The sequence below is a fragment of the Clytia hemisphaerica genome, unplaced genomic scaffold (assembly GCF_902728285.1).
Source record: "Clytia hemisphaerica strain Z4C2 unplaced genomic scaffold, Clytia hemisphaerica genome assembly, whole genome shotgun sequence".
Lineage (NCBI taxonomy): Eukaryota > Metazoa > Cnidaria > Hydrozoa > Leptothecata > Clytiidae > Clytia > Clytia hemisphaerica.
In genome coordinates, this window is record NW_027103947.1 from 421,141 (window position 1) to 445,533 (window position 24,393).

The 24,393-nt window shown below is 37.4% G+C and overlaps 1 protein-coding gene across 1 annotated transcript; it reads left to right on the forward strand.

Moving 5' to 3' along the window:
• The first annotated feature begins 15,332 nt into the window (after positions 1 to 15,332).
• On the forward strand, positions 15,333 to 22,206 carry LOC136809977 (uncharacterized). The gene is made up of 2 exons (XM_067066548.1): positions 15,333 to 15,411; positions 15,745 to 22,206. Exon 2 carries the CDS (start codon positions 15,887 to 15,889, stop codon positions 21,902 to 21,904), a length of 6,018 nt encoding a protein of 2,005 aa, XP_066922649.1. The 5' UTR covers positions 15,333 to 15,411; positions 15,745 to 15,886; the 3' UTR covers positions 21,905 to 22,206.
• Positions 22,207 to 24,393: the final 2,187 nt, after the last annotated feature.

Sequence of the window (24,393 nt, forward strand, 5' to 3'; positions counted from 1 at the left end):
TCATTGGAAATCTCGGAAAACTCATTTCGGGCATTATGGCCTGATTTCGCACCAAAACAATGGATTCCTATCCTGGAAACTTCTATTCCTATCAAGCCCCATCTATTAGCTACAAATTACACCAAAAATCAAATCCAAAAGCGTTCCCTCTTTTCAGGACACGTTCGAATAGATGCCTCATTGGAAATCTCGGAAAACTCATTTTGGGCATTATGGCCTGATTTCGCACCAAAACAATGGATTCCTATCCTGGAAACTTCTATTCCTATCAAGCCCCATCTATTAGCTACAAATTACACCAAAAATAAAATCCAAAAAGCGTTCCCTCTTTTCAGGACACGTTCGAATAGATGCCTCATTCGAAATCTCGGAAACTCATTTTGGGCATTATGGCCTGATTTCGCACCAAAACAATGGATTCCTATCCTGGAAACTTCTATTCCTATCAAGCCCCATCTATTAGCTACAAATTACACCAAAAATCAAATCCAAAAAGCGTTCCCTCTTTTCAGGACACGTTCGAATAGATGCCTCATTGGAAATCTCGGAAAACTCATTTTGGGCATTATGGCCTGATTTCGCACCAAAACAATGGATTCCTATCCTGGAAACTTCTATTCCTATCAAGCCCCATCTATTAGCTACAAATTACACCAAAAATAAAATCCAAAAAGCGTTCCCTCTTTTCAGGACACGTTCGAATAGATGCCTCATTCGAAATCTCGGAAACTCATTTTGGGCATTATGGCCTTATTTCGCACCAAAACAATGGATTCCTATCCTGGAAACTTCTATTCCTATCAAGCCCCATCTATTAGCTACAAATTACACCAAAAATCAAATCCAAAAAGCGTTCCCTCTTTTCAGGACACGTTCGAATAGATGCCTCATTGGAAATCTCGGAAAACTCATTTTGGGCATTATGGCCTGATTTGGCACCAAAACAATGGATTCCTATCCTGGAAACTTCTATTCCTATCAAGCCCCATCTATTAGCTACAAATTACACCAAAAATAAAATCCAAAAAGCGTTCCCTCTTTTCAGGACACGTTCGAAAAGATGCCTCATTGGAAATCTCGGAATACTCATTTTGGGCATTATGGCCTGATTTCGCACCAAAACAATGGATTCCTATCCTGGAAACTTCTATTCCTATCAAGCCCCATCTATTAGCTACAAATTACACCAAAAATAAAATCCCAAAAGCGTTCTCCCTTTTCAGAACACGTTCGAATATATGTCTCATTGGAAAACTTGGGATACTCATCTTGGGCATTATTGCCTGATTTGGCATACCAAAACAATGGATTCCTATCCTGGAAACTTGTATTCCTATCAAGCCTTATTTATTAGCTACAAATTACACCAAAAATGAATTTCTAAAAGCGTTTCCTCTTTTCAGAACACATTTGGATGGATGTCGCGTTGAAAAAAACGAAATACTTTAAAGGAAGAAATTTTTGCGGGAACTTAATTTGGCGGATCGCCAGAAAATTAATTTTAAATTAATTTTTTAATTAATTTAATTTTGTGGATGGCGGGAAAAATTAATGTGAAAATGTTTAAAATACCCCCTTTTTATGACCTAAATAGTGGAAAATTGAGCAAAATTTGAGAAAATTTAAATTTGGCGAGAATTAAAATTGTTAGGGATGGCGGAAAAATTTCAATTTGAAATTTCAATTTTTGCCAATTCCGCCCAATCCTCCTGTAAAGTTTCTTTGCGCCGAAAATTCTTCCCTTTTGCTATAAGTTCTAAATTACACCAAAAATGAAATTCTAAAAACTTGTTCTTTTTTAAGTTGGCGGTACGGTACTTTTCCTATATGACATTTGTTAATGCTCGTCCGATGTCCCATGCTCTTTCAAACGGCAATAACAATATAGAGTTCCTGAAAGTGAGTAGTTTCAGTTGGACAGTTGAAGGTGATACCAACTTTTAGCACTTGAAACGGGAAAAGAGAGCGTTCAACGACGAGAAGCAAAATACTAATTTTGACTTCATTGTTAGGACTATATTTATTTTATATATATTGACTTCATTTTTATAGACCGACAGCACGTGGATGCGGCATGAAGTGATCCTATATGTTTGAAATTTTCTAGATCCATATTCAAGGATTTGATCCATATACTTGCTAGGCAACGGGATTTCCTGGTAGTCTAATGTTAAGATACCTTTTGAGGAGATTCGGGTTCAATCCCCGACCAGGAAAAAAATCTTATCACAGAATCGATCAGGTACTCAGTACCCACTGGAAAATCAGCTAGAAACTTATATTTGACTTTTTTCTAGATGTTGTGAAAGTTCCCCTAAAGTTCGCCTAGATTTTGATTTACCACGACCAAGTAAAATCAAAAAGCGGTGCAAGTTGCTCTTGATACGAGATTGCACTAAAAATTGACTTATTTTCTCATTGAAAATACGAGATGGGCGAACTTTTTGTCATTGCATGAATAAACAATTTTTTTCAGTGATTTTTGTGAAGTTTTGCAGACACAACTCTTCAAAAATGTCTTCCTCAATTAGCCCAAACTTGGATATCATATTTTACCCGGGACGCCCGGGACGGATGAGTAAGTAATTTATTTATTTTTTTACTTAGCAGATGCTGAATTGATCTGGTTTATCCCTTTGACTAGGGCGATCATGTTTATATTTGTCAAAAGATGCACTCCTCTAAAAGGATTTAAATAAACGTATAAAATGGAATCCGTGGGGGTATTTCGACAAAAGAGGCTACGGGGATTGCCAGGGTACCTTTTTCACCACCAGGAGTCCATCAAAATAGAAAAATCGGTATTTTTTGGAAAATTTTGGGAAAAACTTTTGTAATTTCAGTTATATTCAGGGTCACTTTTCTCGCAAATTTTGGAATAATTTTCAAAAACAACTCCCACGTAGGATCCATTTTTCTACCCTCAGTGGAGCACGAGGAGATCCCGTCATCCCGTGATCTTTTTCGAAAGCACCGATACCGTGACTAATATTTTCGCAACTTGAAAATGCAAAGCCCCAAAGATTCTTTTCATAGCTCTTTCTTTGGTTTAAAGCATATTTCTAACGCTTATCTTGCATTTTTTTGTTTAACTTTTGCAACCTTGTATTGTGGCTAGCTTTGTCCTTTTCATGGCCTCTAGCATTTTGAACAAAAATGTCCTATCCCAGGCCCGAAATAAGAATCTGACATTAACCGTCAGCGTGAGTCATCTGAAATCTCGTCATCGCGTAATTTTTTCCCGCGAATACCGTCATCCCGTGTTTAGCCTTATACCAGATACCGTGAAACCGTGCGGGGCCTATTACTACCGTCAATAAGAAATTGGAAAGTGATTTGACATAGGTACGACGCTTCAAAACCCCCGGCAAATCCCTAAGAAAATAAAATAAAATGAGCAAAATTATCAAAAAATCAAAAAATCAACGATTACCCCCAAACTTACCAAGATTGTTGCCTAAAAAAGAACAGGATAAGAACAATTTGAGGCTGAAAGTGCCAAAAAATACGATTAGGTCGAGCCTCTAAAAAAGTTTACAACACGCTTTTTTTTATAAGAGTACACTATTAAGAATGTCCATGATGAAAATGGCCAAAAAACTAAGAATATGCTAAGAATATCACCATCATGGAATTTTGCTACTAAAGCTAAGAATGCCAATTTAAGAGCATGGTTCCGACATGTGATTTTCACGGTAGTCATGTTCTGATTGAGGTGATGTTTTGGTGTCAGTATTCCCTCTACCGGTAAGTAGGTATCTTTATCATTGAACATAATATCTGTGTTTTTTTTCTCACGTTCACTAATTTCGTTGTCTGGTCATTTATTTTCACCAATTCTTTCTCAATGATATAAAGATCTAGGTCATTTTTTTAATAACCCGCATGAGTTCAACACAATGGTCGTGTTCACACTACAGACCTTCCTTAATAAAAATGTAGTTAGGAGAATGTTTTGTTGACTACAATACAGAACATGCATTTAACAAAGAGTCGAACGCGTAGTATTGTAATTTTTAATCGATCTTCCTAGACGATGCTATCGTCCGTTTAAAATAAAGGTTGGTACAGTAAACGCGGGAAAAAATTCGGGCGTTAGGGCGGTTTACGGGAAAAAAGTGGCGGTAGAGTTTCGAAGAACACTGTAAACATCTCCGCCACTGCTTACTCCACCCGAATTTATCACGCCTCTCCTAAACTATTCCCTATTTTAGTGATCTTGTGTAGACGATAGGATCGTCTACGATCTTCCTTAATTAAGAGTCGTAAGTTCTATTGTATTAAGGGTAAGGTAGAGGCTTCCCTTAAAACAAAAGATTTTATTAAGGAAGCATAAACAAAGAATGCTGTGCAGTGAGCAAAAAGTTTTACGATTTCAAAAACGAATGAACTGAGGAAAAAATTAGAAATAGTGCAAACGGTGTTGTTGATGTCTAAGATGAATGCAGTTAATGAGTAAAACCATGAGAACAAATATGTTTGCGGATTTCAAGTGATGTAGTGATGTATGGATACCAATATCAATCAATCACAGGTGAAATCGAAACTCTCAATAAAAAATCAACCAATGAGAAGCCTTAAGCAAAATTAATTACCGTGTTATAATAGATCTCGTGAACCTATAAAGAGCTGTAATAAACCAGTGTATTCAAACATCATAAATCTCTTTGTTTAACTTTGATAGATTTAATTAGGTAAACTTTCCAGTGTGAACGCGCCCAATGTTTGTTGAATTGAAAAAAATGTGGCATCATGTTCCCGCAAAGTTCCCTTTTCTCACAATTTTTCTGAAAAAGTAAATCAAACATGATCCGCAACCTCCTCTAAGCCAAACGAAGCCAAACGGTGAAATATATCTACTTTGCGAGCGTTTTTCTACAAGATCTTGTATTAAAAAAAACTTCGTCTTCACAGCTCGAATTTATTCGTGCTGTGATACTCACGGTAGGAGCTGGTCTAAAAACACATGGCTTGAAGCTGTAAGTAAGGAGATTCGCTGCCACTGAGAATAGGGAATACTACTACATAATTCAAAAAAAATTGGACAGTAGGTTTTTTTCTGATACTCGTAACTCTTTCTGTGTATATTTTCATGACAGCACATTTTAATGTATTTGCATTTTTACCGAAAGAAAATGATGTCATCCAAAATTTAAAAAAACATTTTAATGAAACTTTTCATTTTAAAATACAGTTGACGCTCTCTAATTTGACGTTCTGTTATTCGATAAGCTCCTGTTTTCGATCAAATTGAAAGTCACCATCAAATTTCCTTAAAAGGAACTCTATTACACGACGCTCCACTATTCGACATTCTATTATTCGATAAGCGCCCGCCGTGTTTTCGATGAAAATTTGAAGTCCCGTGAAGGTTTTTCGCTCTCTCATTCCATTTTTGGTGTGTAAAAAAGTCTTAAGGACGGAATTCCATGTTAGGATTTTCGATTTTTCTGTATGTTTGAATTAGAATTTCGAAATTCAATTTCTCAAAACTTTTAAAAACATGCAAATATTGAATGTTTTCTGTCATAAAACTTAAGTTTTCAACAAGGCATTCGATATTTTTCCTGATTCACGTTAGATATTAGCATATTATAAATTTGCATTCCGATATTTCTAAAGAGACGTCTATCCAAACATGTTCTGAAATGACGAAACATTTTTTTAATCTTTACTTTAGTGATGTATATTGTAGCTATTAGATGGAGCGCGATAGGAATACAAGTTTCCAGGATAGGAATCCATTGTTTTGGTCTCAAATACCCAAAATGAGTATTCCGAGATTTCCAATAAGACATCTATACGAACATGTCCTGAAAAGAGGAAACGCTTTTAGAACTTCATTTTTGGTGTAATTTGTAGCTAATAAATAAGGCTTGATAGGAATACAAGTTTCAAGGATAGGAATCCATTGTTTTGGTGCCAAATCAGGCCATAATGCTCAAAATGAGTATCCCGAGTTTTCCGATGAGACATTTATTCGAACGTGTTCTGAAAAAAGGGGACGCTTTTGAGATTTCATTTTTGGTGTCATTTGTAGCTAATAGATAAGGCTCGATAGGAATAGAAGTTTCCAGGATAGGAATCCATTGTTTTGGTGCGAAATCAGGCCATAATGCCCAAAATGAGTATTCCGAGATTTCCAACGAGGCATCTATTCGAACGTGCCCTGAAAAGAGGGAACGCTTTTGGGAGTTTATTTTTGGTGTAATCTGTAGCTAATAGATGGGGCTTGATAGGAATAGAAGTTTCCAGGATAGGAATCCATTGTTTTGGTGCGAAATCAGGCCATAATGCCCAAAATGAGTATTCCGAAATTTCCAATAGGCATCTATTCGAACGTGTCCTGAAAAGAGGGAACGCTTTTGGGATTTTATTTTTGGTGTAATTTGTAGCTAATAGATGGGGCTTGATAGGAATAGAAGTTTCCAGGATAGGAATCCATTGTATTGGTGCGAAATCAGGCCATAATGCCCAAAATGAGTATTCCAAAATTTCCAATGAGGCATCTATTCGAACGTGTCCTGAAAAGAGGGAACGCTTTTTGGATTTGATTTTTGGTTTAATTTGTAGCTAATAAATGGGGCTTGATAGGAATAGAAGTTTCCAGGATAGGAATCCATTGTTTTGGTGCGAAATCAGGCCATAATACCCAAAATGAGTATTCCGAGATTTCCAATGAGGCATCTATTCGAACGTGTCCTGAAAAGAGGGAACGCTTTTTGGATTTTATTTTTGGTGTAATTTGTAGCTAACAGATGAGGCTTGATAGGAATACCAATTTCCAGAATAGGAATCCTCTCCTTCAGCATGAAAAATACAAAAGAATTCGAATGTGTCGCTGAAAGTGTCGCTGAAAGCGAAAGTGTCGCTGAATGTGTCGCTGAATGTGTCGCTAACTTGACTTTGGTTTCTATCTGTCTATACGGTTACTTAAAAGCGAAAGTACTTTCCTAACAAAAGATGATGTAATGATATATGATTAATGGTCGCCCTTATGGTTTGTAACATACGAGCACTGGGCCCGACCAAAACTTAAAGGTTTGGTATAGTTTGGTAGATTTTTTCAATATAGTCTTGCTCATTTAGATAATATTACACTCAAAGTGTAACGCTCTCGTAATACTATACCCAAGATATGATAAAATATACTTCGTGCTTTTAGTATGGTGCGGCGAAGCGAACGAACCCGACTAGATCAAAAGTCAAAACAAAAATTTAAAAAGTTTAAAAAACAAAATGGACAAAAAGAAGCCCTCTGTTTTATGGTAAGAATCTTTATTCCTTTCTTGTTCACTATCTCTGGGCGTCTGTTTATTGTGGTGTGTAATGCTAAGCTATGATGAAAAATTGTAGCTATCAATAGACCTTTTTTCAAAGAGGACGTCCTGTTGAATAATTATGTAGTCCAGCCATAAAAACAATGATAGAGCCATGCATAATTACTGTATCATGCATATTGTAATAATTATGCATGGTTTTATCATTGTTTTTCTGCTGGACTACATAATTATTCAGCAGGGTGGCCTTTTTGAAAAAAGGTCTATTGTAAAAGGGGTTACGCACGATACGAAAATCTCGTGTTCGCAAGCAAAAGGTTTTAAGGTTTTTTACACTACATACCGTAGGATTGCTAAACTTCCTTATTCCCAGCGAAACTTTCCGATTGCTAGTGTACAACGGAAAAGGACCAAAACGCCACATTGCCGGAGCTTGCCGGAGACGCCTAGACTGCTAGAAGCGAAAAGATCCCGGAGATGGGGCAGGTATGTTTTCCCGGGAATGAGAAAGTTAGCCATTTTATGATACAATTTTAAAAACTTATAGCCAGCCGTTTGCGTGATGCATGATCGGGAAATAATTTGAGGCATGATTTGGGCTATTTTCTCGATATACTTGCAACAAACCATGTAATAATCGTCACGAGAGAAAATTTCTATCAATGCATTTTAAACATGTACAAACTCTTCTGGTGAACCAAAAGAAAGTTGATATTCTATTTTCAAAACAAACTGCTTTTTTGAAGTTTTTTTAACTCAAATATCAGTTTTAAAATTAAAATAGGTGTTTAGCCAATCTAATAATCCAATAAGTCAATCTGTAATAATCTGCTTTCCCTTTAAAAACGTACGCACAGCGTAGTAGACGACCCTCGACATGTTCGGGCCGAGAGACCCTATCAATTCTTTTGGCCCGAACATGACCCGAGTCATTCGGGCCATGTTCGGGCCTCCTTTTTCATAACGCTTTTAAGCCTGTCTGGCTGGGTCCATTGAGTCTAATCTATGTACGGAGTAGGGGCGAAGTACTGAATCATATAATTCTTTTCTCTTATAGATTAACGATGAGTTCAATCGATTGCGGAAGAGCAGATTAAAGATGAAAAATTAAGACAGCGCGTCAGTAAGATTCTAGCGATTTAATTGGTCAAAAGACGTCGAAGTGCGATATAGACGGTATGTTGTATAACCTGTCTTCTCGCATTCGATTGAGAAAAATTGAAGACATTACAGTGACAAATTCTCTTTCGAATGTTTTGATCTAGATTCTTATCGTTATCAAATCGTTCAAATCGAATCCGTTACTGTAATGGGTGCCAGCAGCCTAGTAAACTCCTAAGTTAGGTACCGTATTATCTGGCACCCGATGTAGAAATTTTCTTCCGACACGCTAAAGCTCTGAAGGTCGGGAAAATTTTCAACATCTGGAAGAAATACATTACGGAATTTCGCCTGACCGCGTAATTTTTTAGAAAAATGGGCCAGAGTGCAATTTGGACAGGGAAGGTGTCATGGCCGACAAAATTTGGGTCAGAAAAAACTTCAAAAGGTTTCACGAAATAAATTCAAATACAAAACTTTTTGGAGAAGGAATCATGCAAAATATTATCATCCTTTTCACAAGGAGGGCATGTAGAAATACTCAAATAAGTATTTTTCCTTCTTTAAACTGATCACAGAAGCAAAAACAAAATAGAAATAACATTGTACACAAAAAAGCCTGAAAGAAGAGAAAAGTCATAATCAGCATCTATAATAACACTAAAAGAAAAACTAAAGCTATAGTAAATGAATACTAACCCTCAATGAACACTTTTGTGAAGTTTAATAAAGATTTTATCCAAAAAACTTCAGTTCTGGAACACTGAAGTCGGTTTGACGGTTGTCGGCCGGTGGACAACAGTTATATTTGAAGGACGGTCTAAGATAGATAACAACATAAAAGTTACTGATAAAAGCCTAAGCCCATATAGGAACATACCTGCTTTAGTTTCTTTGGTCTTGGAATGGTATAAAATTTGAGAAAGTGCAGAAAAAATTTAAGCCATCAAAACAAACAAAAACAAAAGTTATGATTATCAACTTTTCTGTGGTAGAAACACATTTTTTGGGTTGGTGCACATACAGAAATTACACTGGATACTAAAACTAATATTCAGGGAGTGATAAGTACAGTTAAACTACAAAAAATCCATCAAAAGAAACCAAAAACAACCATAAAACAGCACACATTTTTTGAAAATTACATCAGCCATGTTGTTTGTAATTTTTGCCGACATACTCATACTGACGTGGTAACTAACGACAGTGATTTGACGGTCTTTTTGAGGCGCCAGATCTCAAAAAAACAATTTTTGAGCGTTCAGCACGGCCCCGAAAATGAGGGCTAAACTTATGTCGGCACATCAATGGATGACTACTATTTCTCTCCGATGGTATATTGGCCCGCTCCTTTAGAGCTTTAGCGTGGGCGGCCGCCAATACGCCATCGGAATATCAGATAAGGTACCATATTTCCTCAACTAAGCGCCGCAGCGCTCTTAAAATTTTCGTAATTTTAGGTGCGGCGCTCTTTAGAGGGCGGCGCTCTTTAGAGGGCGTTGCTCTTTTCAAGTTTTTTATTTCCTACCTTTTAAAGACTCAAGAAATCAAGAAACAACCCATGCCATGAAATTGACAACTGTCCTTTTGATTTTTAGACATTATCTTCCACTAAAGAACATTCTTATTTTAGAATTAGATGTGGAAGAGTTTATTAACAAGAAAACTATAGAATTCTGTTTTCTTTATCTTCCCCTTCAGAGGTGCGGCGCTCTTAAAATTTTTGAGGTTTTAGGGGCGGCGCTCATTAGAGGTCAGCGCTAAAAAGAGAAAATACGGTATCTAGAACCGAGATTTAATTTTAATTTCGCACAGATGTTGTCTGTTTTGTTTCTCAAAAAAACTTTACGAGCTTCCCGTGGATACGCTTCAGTTTAAAACCAGGACCAGTTTACTAGCAAATATTTCCACCCTAAGTATATTTATAACTATGTTTTCATACCAAATAAGACATTTAATATTTATATGAATTTACAACATTTATATATTTAATATAAAACCAAGTTTTTCTCAAAGAAAATGTTAAAAATTCAGTCCTGAAATTACACGCCTGTTTAAATCATGTTTTCAAAAATTGGCCCGAGTGTGGCCCGCGTGTGGCCCAAATTCTCGGGCCAGCTCGGGCCATACTCGGGCCATACTCGGGCTTTACGCGAATTCCAATAAAGGTTTTGGCCCGAGAATTCTCTGGCCATGTCGAGGGTCGTCGTAGTAGCAGACCGTGTGGGGGACAAGACTTCTACACCCCAGCCTCTTACAGACTATTTTCTCATAACTTTAATGAACGTCTCTAAACCTTTGTTTATCCACTTGTTTTTTTCGTCACTTTAACGAATGTTGCTAAGCCTCTGTCAATGCAGTCGCTTTTTTGTCACTTCAACAAACGTCTCTAAACCTCAGTTTATCCATGCGCTTTTTTCGTCACTTTAATGAACATCTCTAAACTTCAGTTTATCCACTCACTTTTTTCGTCACTTCAAGGAACATCTCTAAATCTCAGTTTATCCACTCACTTTTTTTTTCGTCACTTTAACAAACATCTCTAGTAACATCTCAGTTTTTATTTGACGTCAACTAGATCATGACGATGAATGATTCATTTTGTAAAATAGGCAGTCAAACTCTATTAGCTTAAAGCTAGTACAGATGGAAACATTTTTGACTTTAAAGAATATATACATTAACATTAACATCTCTAAACCTCAGTTTATCCTCTCGCTTTTTTCAGTCACTTTAACAAACATATCTCTAAACCTCAGTTTATCCACTCGCTCTTTTCGTCACTTTACAGTGAGGATGGAACTTTGATATTTGAGGATTATGATTTTACTAGCTTTTTAGCAGTTTTTGCCTCGCGAGCCCAAATTTTGCAACCTCTTTACCTTAAAGGAAGATCGAAATTACAGTTTTTCAGCGTTCCCGAAAAAACGCATAGCAGAAATTTTTTTATCTTCACAGGTCATATTTTAGAAAGGCAAGGCAGTGTCCGTTGGTGACCAAAATTGAATATCATTAACTTATTTATTTAAGTATTTTTGAGTGCAAATTTGAATATATGGCTAAATAAGAAGCAAATGATGGCAGTCCTGTTTTTTTCTTAAACCCCTGGTAAAGGTTTTTTTGCTGACTTAGCTATTTTACAAATCTCGGAAAAGAACTTACATAGGAATTCCGATACCTAACCCAATTGGTTAATTTCAGAACAGCTTCAAAAAACTTGGAAATCTGAGAAATTTAAACTCCACAAAAATTAATGCTATTAAAGATATTATATTTTTTATGGAACGCCACAGCTGCCAAAAGTGTTCAACAACTGTACCGCGTGGTACATTTGCAAAGCGGTTCGGTCCTTAAGGCAGTTCGTGTGGTGGTTTAAGCTTTTCGCGTGGTAGTTCAAGCTTTTCGTGTGGTAGTTCAAGTATTTGGTGTGGCGGTTTAAGCATTTGGTGTGGCGGTTTAAGCATTTGGTGTGGCGGTTTAAGCATTTGGTGTGGCGGTTTAGGCTTTTTGCGCGGTAGTTCAAGCTTTTCGTGCGGTAGTTCAAGCTTTTCGTGTGGTAGTTCAATCGTTACGTGGTGGTTTAAGCTTTTCGTGCGGTGGTTCAATCGTTAGGTGGTGGTTCAAGCTTTTCGTGTGGTGGTTCCATCGTTAGGTGGTGGTTCAAATTGTTATGTGGTCGTCGTTTAGTAATTTATGCGGATAAATTATAATAAATTAAAGAAAGAAATAATTCGGTCCCGGTAATTTGTCGATTAAAAAAGTTCTAAAATGGTAGCGAAGCAGTAGGCGGTTCACTCCGGACCATGCTTTGTTGTTTTATGTTTCAGTCTATGTTTATTGATTAAAGAAGGGAAGTATTTTTGTTCTTTGGGTGAGAGCTGAATTCTGGGTGAATGAATAGCTAGCCAGATGGGATTAATAGACTTTTTCCACAATGGGCTATTCCATTTCAAAACCATTAAAAATACAGGGCAGGGGTATTGACGAACTTTTTTAACAAGAAGACCCCCTGGAAATTTTCAACATAAGCTTACCCTTTGGATGTCAAGTTTTAGCCCCCTGGAAACATTCTTCTTTTCTTAATTTTCAGTAATTTTTTCAAACAAAAAATCTGTGAAGTTTTATTAACCCCTGGCAATAACGATAAATCTTCATAAAGCCCCTTGGAGATTTTTTGAAACTACCAAAAACCCCTTGGAAAAATGAAAGGGTTGAAAACTCCCTGGAAAAGTTCGTCAATACGAACTGTATGGACTATAAAAAATAAAATAGCCCAATTGTGGAAGATAAACTTTCCAGACAGTTACATCAAAATGCCTCGAAAATGTCAATATGAAAATTGCGTAATCAGAGAACGTATGTCTCGCTCATTATAAAAAGGCCGACACAAACTTTCAATAATTGGATCGTAACATCGAGTTAAGTCTCTTTTGTTAAGTCACCAGGGGGTAAATAAAACAGACCTTGATACATTTATCGTTCGTTTCAACTTGACCATTTGTTTAAAACTCAGCCTCTTAAATATTTGGGGTAGGTAAAATATGTACAAAGAAATTCATACTTTTCCAACCCGGCCAATCTTTAAAAAAGAAGCGAACAATAAAATGTCATTACCCTTTCCAAATAAACCTCTTCGGTGGCGAGCGTAGTCTACTCTGACGTAAATGTAAAATTTATGTAATGGGAGTTCGACATAGTAATGTAATGTTGTTTGGGGAATTATGAAGTTCTCTGGGATTTCGATTGCATTTATTCAGGTCTATTTTTTATGACTTCTAATGGTACTTTTTCTAACGAGTTTGATTACTCTGTTCTCACACTTATGTCTTTTATTTACGCGTCCTTTTCCGTGATTACTTTTATTTATATTTTTAAAGACAGGTAAGAAGGCATATTGATGTAACTGCCAGACGATCTCAATCGAACGGAATCGACGACAATCGAACCAAATCGAACGCAATCGACCGATTGAAATTCGATTGTCGAACGCAATCGAATCTCAATCGAACGTCTCAAAATTCTGGGTAATATTCGATTGGTTCGATTGTTGTTCGACTGGCTCGATCGCCTGGTTCCATTGTCGATTCTGTTCGATTCCGTTCGATTGAGATCGTCTGGCTTTATTCTTGCAGCTTCCCAACATTCAAGCATCTCAAACATCACAAGCCGAATGAAATTACTTTCGATTTCCTGTAGAAATTATGCGATGAACAATCCGGGGGTCAATGAATCGACAATCGAACGCAATCGAACATCAATCGAACGCAATCGAATATCTAGCTGGGAGACCCGACTTCTCTGTCTGTGTGGTTTCAAAAAAATATGAAAGTATAGACACAGTATAGTAGCCGGGAATTATACAAGATGCAAGAATCAATCGCAGAATTTGATTGGCTAATATTTTATTGTTATGATTTGATAAACAAAAGTATGACGTCAAACAGCTCTATTGTTTCAAGAAGTGACGCGAGCTTTTAAATTGTTTTGAAAAGATAACGTTTTTTTCTTTTGTGATTTGAAGTGATTTGAATTGAGTCAATAATTCCGTACTCTGTAATTCAGTGAAGTTGTTGGGATTTTGACAGGATAGAAATATTTTTGTAACAGAGTATTGTCTCCAGACTATCGAATATCAATTGAATCTAAAAATTGCGGTAATATTCGATTGAGATTCGATTGCGTTCGATCCTTAATCTTCAATTTCCATAGAAAAATAACAAGACAGTTCCTTAAAAATAGTTTTTCCTTTTTTTAAGATGTGTATAACTTTAAACTGAATACACATCAAACATAAAATGGATGAAATTTTAAAGAAAATTGGAATTGGAAATTTTACTCAACGTTTCGAAGATGAAAAAATAACACCGGACATTGTTTCTTTTATGTCATTAAGTGACTTTGACCAGGTAGGACTTACAGATCGGGCATTGATAATGAAACTGCGTGTTTTGTGTTGTACTTTTGGCACTTTTCAACCAAAAAAAGAAAAGTTAAGCTGTGGTGCACCAAAGTATGATATACCGAAAGAAGTTTTAGAAAGCCTACTGTTTGATGGTTTTTTGATTAAGGAGATAGCAAACCTGTTATCTGTTTCTGAGCGAACAATCCACAGACGGTTGAATGACTATGATTTGAAAGGACAAAGATTTGTTGACATCAGTATAGAAGATCTTGACAGAGAAATGGTTAAACTCACAACCCAGTTTCCAAGATGTGGCGAGGTTATGCTGAGAGAATTGCTCAAGAATAAAGGAATAATTGTGCCCAGATATATGCTCCGGGAATCTATCCGAAATGTTGACAGCATTGGTATATTGCAGAGGTCAAAGCGTAAACTCCATAGAAGAGTCTATAATGTTAAAGGACCAAACCACTTATGGCATTTAGATACCAACCACAAACTGGTGAGGTGGTATTTCATTATAGTTGGAGCAGTTGATGGCTTTAGTCGTCTGCCTGTGGTATTGAAATGTTTGAATAATAATAAGGCAGCAACAATTGTCACATGAACAGCATTAGTCTGCTCAATGTTCTTATCAAAATTAGAAAAATATTCTTATAAAAAATATAAAAATTCAGTTAAAAATCGTTTAGTTTCTTATATAAAAAAATAGCTTCAAAATTTCATTTCTTTTGTATATTTAATTACTTTATCATTAGCAAATCATCACTTCACATCATCATTTATTACCTCACATCACACTTAGTATATTTTCTTTTGTATTATATAATTACTCTAGGTTTTTCTCACTTAATGATTTTATAATTGGGGAGCAATTATCTCCTCAGATTTCTCTTTTTTTTTACTCTCTCATTTTTTCATTCTGTGTTGAAACATTGTAGAGCAAGGAGCTCAATTCTTTGTTGACATGTTGTCAGTCAGAGTCAAACTCAAACTTTATTAAATTGGTAAATGGAATTTGCTGAATTGAATATCTAATAATAAATTTGCATTTCACTGTGGATTTACCCAGCTGGTAATCCACTCATTTCACTGGTCATTTTCACAGCAATCACATTGGGCCAGCCGGTATGCTTTTTGTTTGCATTTCTCACTTTTTGTTTTCTCTTCTCCTAGTCTTAGGTTGGCTCAACTTTAGGCTCTGCATTTGCCCTTTTGGCACAGGCTTCAACCCATTGCTGTCCTAGGTTAGGTTAGGTTAAGACTTAGTAATTTTTTCTAAGATTCTATCATACTTTTATTCTTTCATATGATTTTCTGTTCACTCAAATTGTTTCTCAAATTAGTCTAAGTTTCATAAATCAATTATCAATTTAAGCTCCTAATTTTGTCATTTAGTCACTATTTTCATTTATTTTATCAATTCAAATACTTATTATTCCTTAATTTATTTTCATTCAGTTTGAACGCAAAGATATCAATCCTTCAATCAATATCTTGTTACAAACCCCCTCAAGTGTGTTGCACTATTCCACATTCAAACGGAGCCACACCCTCCAATCACACTCAACTCAATCAACTTCATCAATTCAGCCAAACATTTATGTCAAAGAGAAATCTTCCTCGTATAAACTATAAGGAACTTCACAACACTGGTCGAAGTATCCACGTCGAGGACCATCTTTCCAGTCAACTTGAAAATCTTTCACTTCGTGAAACCATCATGCCTTCGACAAATGAAAGCACCATCAATAAAATCAAAGTCCTAATTGCAGCTATCAATGATGCAATCGATGAGACACCAATCAATGGTTTGACTGCCACTGAAGTCGATCCAACCATTTCACAAATGAATTCAAGACGAGATGAGCTGAGACTCCTGTGCATAGAATCGAACTTGGATGATCAAGATGACCTCATTCTATCAGCCCTGAGAGCAGAAACATCAATCAAGACGTACAATATATCAGCTCGAGATCACAAATCCAAACTAAATCTCGCCAATACCCAAGTGACATCACAAACAACTATCAGTAATGAGAAATCTATTGCATTCAGTATTGAGGTTATGCAACAAAATCTCTTCGAAATCAATTCAACTATCACTCAAGATCTTCAAAAGTTGGACGATAAACAACTTACCCAACTCAAGGACGAATCATCCAAACTCTCCGACAATCTTGACAGGTTATCCATCAAGTACGAGAAACTTCTTCAATCACCAATCACCGATAGTGATGCTTCGGAAGCCATCATGAATATGGGTGCACTTCTCATCAAGCTCAACTCGAAAAAACTCGACTTCAATGCTGCTGTCCATCGAGAGTACACCAAGAGAGAACTGGAGAAAGACCACAGTATGACTAAAATCAAAATTAAGCTCGACAAATTCTGTGGGTATGAATCACCTATTGACTTTTATACTTTCAAATCGAACTTTGAGAAATTATATATCAAATCAACTCCTTCAAGCTACTTACCTGATCTTCTCAAAAACAATCATCTTGGTGAGCCAGCCATCACTCTCGTTCGAAGTCTTGACAATATCGATGATATTTGGCAACGTCTAAAAGTAGCTTTTGGGGATTCGAGAACTCTTCTAACGAAAAGACTTCAGACACTCAATAAATCTGAAATCGCCAAAAGTCGTGATCCTGAAAAACTTGTCATCGCACTCAGCAAGTTCTCAAATATCATTCGTGAAGTGATGCAACTTGCTCACAAACATCAAATTGAAGACAATCTTTACTTTGGAGAGTCACTTCCACGAATTTACCAACAACTCGGTGAGGGTCGTCTCACAAGATTCTTGTCAAGCATCAGCGATGATGAACTCACTCCAAAACAAACTTGGGGAAAGTTGCTAACTTTTCTTGAGAAAGAGGAAAAGCTGAATCAACAAAAAGTCAGCATTCAAACTCAACGTACTAACGAGAAGAAGGATCCACCTCAAACAAATCAAATTCCAAAGAAGAAGACATTCCTTGGCAACCAAAACGATCCAGTCAAATGTCAACTGTGTGGAGAAGCTCCATCATCATCAGAGCACATGGTATCAAATGGTCCAAATGGTTCCAAGATCGTCCAATACTATACATGCAAAGATTTCGTCGAGAAGAAACCTGCAGCTCGTCTAGCAATCATCAATAAAAAGGGATTCTGCACTCAATGTCTTCTGCCAGGTGCTGACGCATCCAAAGGAAAGCACTCTGATGGTCGATGCCAGAGGGACTTTACATGTCCACACCCCAGTCACCACCAGTATACCATCAAGAAACATGTCCTATTATGCGAAGAGCACAAGGACAATCAATCAAATCAAGATATTCTCGATCGGTTCAAGTCTAGATTCATGCGAAGTTCACACCTACCAGATTTCGTGAAGCAAATCAAACTGTCATTCCACTCTTCATTCAAGTCTGATGTATCACCTCATGATGATTCAATCACCGAAAAGGGAATCTACCTTCTTCAGACAATAACTGTCAATGGCAATAGAGTCAACATCTTTTACGACAATGGTTGCTCTGACTTCATACTATCAACCAAAGCTGTTCAACTTCTTGGATCATCAGCCATCAAATTCAGTAGCGAATCAATCAACATTGGAGGTGTTGGAAACACAGCCACTGTATCTTCAGGAAGCTACAAAGTCAATCTTCCACTTCAGGATGGAAGAATCGTCACCCTCTCAGGAATCTGCTTGGATCAAATCACATCAAACTTTCCCATCTACCCACTCATTGAGGTTGAGAAGGACATAACTACCCACTACAAATCATCAGGAGGAATTGATCCTCTACCCAAACTACCACCTCATGTTGGAGGAGAAGTCCACTTGATGATTGGTGTCAAGTATCTGCGCTATCATCCAAAGCTTGTTCACCAATTGGATTCTGGATTATCTATCTATAAATCTTCATTCATCAACTCAGACGGAGGAAGAGGTGTCATCGGAGGTCCGCATAAACTCTTTACCGAAATTCACAACAGCTTCTTTACGTCATCAACAGCCTTCTTTATTAATAGAGGAAGGTACTTATTCAACAATCCATCAATACTTGGTTATCAGGAAGAACAACTGCTTCTTGACGATCAGAATCACTCAGATGTCCATCTCACACATCAACAGCGACTGTTCGAACAAGTCGAGTCTACTGGTTGTGAAGTGTCCTACAGATGTCCATCTTGCAGAACGTGCAAGGATTGCAAGCACTTCGACCAATACCAAACAATCAGCTTGAGGGAGGAAGTGGAGCAAAGCCTAATCGATGCATCTGTCACCATCAATCTGGAAACATCAACTACAACAGCCTCACTTCCATTCATCTCAAGCCCAAATCGCCTTGCTGCCAACAAAGATCGTGCAATGAAAACCTTCAAGCAACAACTCAGAAAGCTGAACAACCCATCCAATATCAAAGACAAGCAAGACATTTTGGATTCGGAATCGAAGCTTCAGCAACTCAATTATGTCGAATACGTTGAAAACCTCCCACAAGACGTTCAAGACTCACTGCAAAACCATCCAATCCAGAACTTCATTCCTTGGCGTGCTGTGTGGAAGGGGAATTCGGTAAGCACACCTTGCCGAATTGTATTTGACGCCTCTCAAGCTACGTCCTCTGGTTATAGTCTTAATGATCTCTTGGCCAAGGGTCGTAATAATCTAAATAAACTCCAAGAAATCATCATCCGGTGGTCAATGCACCGAGTTGGAGTTCATACCGACGTGAGAAAAATGTACAATACAGTCAGACTCAACCAATCAGACTGGTGCTACCAACGATACATTTGGGAAGAAAGCCTTAATCCTTCGAAGATACCCAAAGAAAAAGTCATAAAAACACTTATATATGGCGTTCGATCGAGTGGAAACCAATCTGAGTATGCATTACGAAAGGTAGCCGAATTATCAAAAGATCAATATCCAAAAGCCAACGAAGTGATACAGAATGACGTCTACGTAGATGACTGTATCACTGGTGCTCAATCAATCCAACAAGCCCACATTTTGGCAGACGACATCGAACTCAACATCAACAAAGGAGGATTCCAACTGAAAGGTGTTTCTTTTTCTGGAGAAAAACCGTTGGAGAATCTCACAGACGATGGAGAGACGATTCACGTTGGTGGAATGCGATGGTTTCCTAAAGACGATATGTTATCACTCAATATCAGTCAACTCAACTTTGCGAAGAAATGTCGTGGTAAAAAGCCATCAAACACTGTCAACATCATTCCTGCCAAACTAACTCGAAGACACTGCGCATCGAAAGTAGCAGAAATTTTTGATCTTACAGGAAAAGTCACCCCAATCGTTGCTGCTATGAAGTTGGATCTACAAGAACTGGTTCACCGAAAACTCGACTGGGATGACAAGATCCCAGATGAACTAAGACCATTGTGGGAATCACACTTCGACCTGATGAAGGAAATCAACAACCTCAAATATCAACGTGCTATCATTCCTGAAGATGCAATTTCTCTCGACCTGGAAACCATCGATTTTGGCGACGCTAGCAAGTCAGCAGTATGCTCCTGTATCTATGTTCGTTTCAAGAAGAAATCAGGAGGCTCGTCATGTCAACTTGTCCTATCCAGAACACGTGTTGTACCTAAAGGAATGTCACTACCAAGAGCCGAGCTCTACGCAGCTTTGATTAACGCCTACACAGGAGAAGTTGTTCGTAGATCATTCAACAAGTATCACAAGAATGCAATCAAACTCACCGATAATCAAGCAAGTCTATTCTGGATCACCAACGACGAAAAGCCTTTGGATCAATGGGTCAGGAATCGAGTAATAGAAATCCTTCGCTTTACAACTGCTAATCAATGGTATTACATCCAATCTGATAATAATCTTGCTGATATTGGAACTCGAAGAGGCGCATCCATCAAGGACGTTGATGCTGGTTCAGCATGGATCAATGGTCATCCTTGGTTGCAACTCGAGCATAGCGAATTTCCCATCTTCAAACCAGACGAAGTCAAGCTCAAATTCAACCCAGGTGAAGTCGATTCACACGTCTCAAAAGTCAATGATGTCGTCAAAGATTACTATGCTTTCTCGAACTATCTAATTGATCCCAATCGTCACTCATTCACAAAAGTTGTCAGAATCATTGCATACGTCATTCGTTTTTGTCGGAACATCCAGAAGAGAATTAAAAATCAAAATTGTGTTTATCAAGCAAACTTGTCAGATGAGGAAATTAAGGATTCAGAGCAATATTTCTTCAGAATTGGGACAAGAGAAGTACTTCAATTCATTCAGCCAAAGAAATTCGACAAGATCACTCAAGAAAAGAATGGTATTCTACATTATACTGGTAGAATTCTTCCATCAGATGAAGTATCAATCATTGGAAAATTCACCTCAACAATGAAAGACCTCTCAAACGATACCTTCTGCGTACCTGTACTCAGCAATCACTCACCTATCGCTTTCAGTATCGCTCTCGACATTCACTGGAACCATCCCATTTGCCAACACACTGGAGTTGAAACAACAATTCGATATCTTCTAAAGAAAGCCTACATTATCGAATATCGGTCCATGATCAAGCTCATTCGTAAAAACTGTCAAAGATGTCGTTTCCTAATGAAGAAATCAGTTGAAGTTGTCATGGGGCCCATATCAGAATCAAATCTAACAGTTGCACCAGCCTTCTATGCATCACAAGTTGATCTGTCCGGTCCATATTTATCCTTTTCACCTAGTCACAAGCGCACAACTGTGAAGATTTGGCTTGTTGTTATCTGCTGTTCTACAACCTCAGCTATATCTATTAAAGTGATGGACGATTATTCTACTGATTCGTTCATATTATCATTCACTCGATTTGCTTGCGACCATGGATATCCGAAGAAGCTCTACTGTGATGGTGGAAGTCAACTGATCAAAGGATGTAACAACATGAAGTTGGACTTTGTCGATCTTCAATCCAAATTACATCGAAACAAAGCCATCGACTTTTCTATATGCCCAGTTGGCGGGCATAATATGCATGGAAAAGTTGAACGAAAAATCCAAGAAGTCAACAAATCGTTACAGAAGTTCATCAACAATCAGCGACTATCACTCATGCAATGGGAAACGTTAGCTGCTGTCATTGCTAACTCAATCAATGATCTGCCAATTTGTGTTGGTAGTAAAACTGATCTGGAGAATCTCGATCTGATCACGCCTAATCGCCTACTCTTGGGACGTAATAACGAAAGAAGCCCCATCGGTGACATGATTCTATCAAACAACCCTTCAAAGCTGATGAGAGACAACGAAAACGTCTACAACAGTTGGTTCGAATCATGGTTACTCAATCATGTTCCTCAATTGATGACTCAAAGCAAATGGTTCATAAACGGTCATCAATTTCAAGTTGGAGACATTGTCCTCTTCAAAAAACACGATTCATCATTGTCGAAAACTTATCAGTATGGTATCATATCCAAAGTCGAAATTGGTAAGGATGACGTTTGTCGTAAAGTCATGGTACGTTATTGCAATTCGAATGAAAATGTTTGTCGTGAAACGTTTCGCTCTGTCCGAGAGTTGATTTTGATTCATTCTGTTGATGAGTCTGATTTATTGGAAGAATTAGCAGAGAAATGTTAAATGATTAAATGTTTTGGTATTTGTAAAACTCAAATGAAATTTTAAAACCTCCTTGGGGGAGTGTCACATGAACAGCATTAGTCTGCTCAATGTTCTTATCAAAATTAGAAAAATATTCTTATAAAAAATATAAAAATTCAGTTAAAAATCGTTTAGTTTCTTATATAAAAAATAGCTTCAAAATTTCATTTCTTTTGTATATTTAATTACTTTATCATTAGCAAATCATCACTTCACATCATCATTTATTACCTCACATCACACTTAGTATATTTTCTTTTGTATTATATAATTACTCTAGGTTTTTCTCACTTAAAGATTTTATAATTGGGGAGCAATTATCTCCTCAGATTTCTCTTTTTTTTTTTTTTTTTTTGAAGGCGTAGTGGTGTAGTGGTTATCGTGCTTGACTTCTGTCCAGGAGGCTCGAGTTCGATACCCACCGTGGCACTACGATTCACTTGGCAAGTGGATGCTCCTTCGCCCGGGTCAACCCATGCCATGTGAGGGGAATTGGGTACCATAACTCTGATACAAGAGTATGGGTAGATATTTCAGACATTGTGGTGTGCCGTGACACTCAGGAGGCTCTACACCTGCGAGGACATCCGTTCTCCCGTGTAGTTCGAGTGTCGTGGTATACACCATGGCTCGGCAGCTCGCATCTGCAGGTTCAATGTCTGCTTGCGCTGTGATTCCTACTCCACCGTGGGTAGGACCCATTCCGATGCATCGGAGGGCATATCTATCTCTACATTGATACGATAATAAAAAATTAATTAAAAATTAATTACCTGAATTTTCTTCGGATGGGAACTGATCTTCATTGGTGTTGTGTTTGTCAAATTCTTCTTCAGGTTGTACTTCCAAAGATCTGCGTTTGTTGATACGTTCTTGGCGTTTAAGTTTTATCTGCTGTTGAGAATTTGAGACTTTCGTGTGGGTAAATATTGATGGAACATAATCAAGATGTGTTGGGTCATTTGATTTTCTCCCTGAGATTAGAAAAAAAGAAATATTTCAATGAGCTGACATATTCTGATTATACTAGCCTTCATCTTAGTTCAATTCTAACAATGCTAAGCAAGCATTAAGCATTCTACTGCATGAAAGACAGTATTTGTCTTTTTTCTTTCACCTAATTTTCAGTCAAAATCAAGCAGAAACTTTAATGGCCAAAATAATTAACAGTAAAAAGAATAAGCAAAGGTAATTTGCCAACCTGAAATGAAGTAGGCACTACACAGTCTTGCATGTTCCAAATCCTCTTGACTTCCCCAATCTTTTCTTTTGAGAGCTTGTATCCATGTCTGAGTGTGTTGTCTTTTTTTGGAAAACGATAAAAAACTAAATCTGGATGTGTTGACTTTCTATGTGTACAGCCGAAAGCACAACATGAAGGTATGACTCAAGTTTTGAATAAAACTGTTGTTTTTTTGTTATCTTAAAGTTTGAAAGTTGCAGATAAATGTCCTTCTTCTTGCTTCGAGTTATCAAAGTGGCGGCGACTCGCAATGTTTTGCCCCCAATTTGTTTTTGAGATTCGCGCATGCGCAACGGTTTGTAAACAAACAGCGATCGGAAAGCCGTCTATGCAATTGCACGAACATGTCCAAAACGAAACCTGAAAGCAATGGAAAAGGCGCACTAATGTCAAACGATCTTTTACAAATGATTGCACAATAATAAATATAGAAAGCTATATACAAAATATTAATACCTTATTCGAAGAAATTTTGGGTGGGAAAAAAATTAGACGGATTTGCCTTAAATCCGCGAAACTAAGTTCCCGCCAAATTTAATTTCATTCGCCATTCGCCAAATTAAATTCCCGCCAAAATTTCTTCGAATAAGGTACTTTACAAAATTTACTCTATAACAGGAGGCACAGCATTGAAATTAAAAGAAAAACTTGGTCGGTCAAAATCGACAAAAAGTAAATCGTTATTTCCGTTGTAAACAATCACTTTCCGTCGAACCACACTTATCTGAACAACTTTACTATTTCCAGTCGGTTGTAAAACCTTGAAACCCTTGATCGTCATGCCAGTGAAATTGTACGTTTGTAACCGAACGAATTTGGCTACCCTTGTAAACATAAATTCGCCTATCTTACTAACCACTCCATCAGCAAGACAAACGAATGTTCCGATCTTTAAAACCGATTGTTGGTTGAATAAGTAACATGATCGGAATGATTGGTACACGTCCTCGTCATCTGTTCCGAGTAGCCTCAATGTCTCCTTAAGATTTTCATCTACACCATGAACGTTATCTAACGTGAGGGTGAGCGCTCCAATATAAAAAACAGGGTGCTGAGCATCACTGTGGTCAATTGTTCCTTGGAGACTTGAAACGAGCTGGAAAAAGAATCAGTTTGATCAATCTTAAATATTTTTCAAACAAACGTTGAATCCAAATTAAATCCACTTAAAGGGGCAATCCGCCACCACATTGCGTAGTTTGTTTTTGTTTTCATTTGCCTTAGT

Excerpts from the sequence above, each read along its gene's own strand:
- LOC136809977 (XM_067066548.1), top strand. The coding sequence starts at position 15,887 with ATGTCAAAGAGAAATCTTCCTCGTATAAACTATAAGGAACTTCACAAC.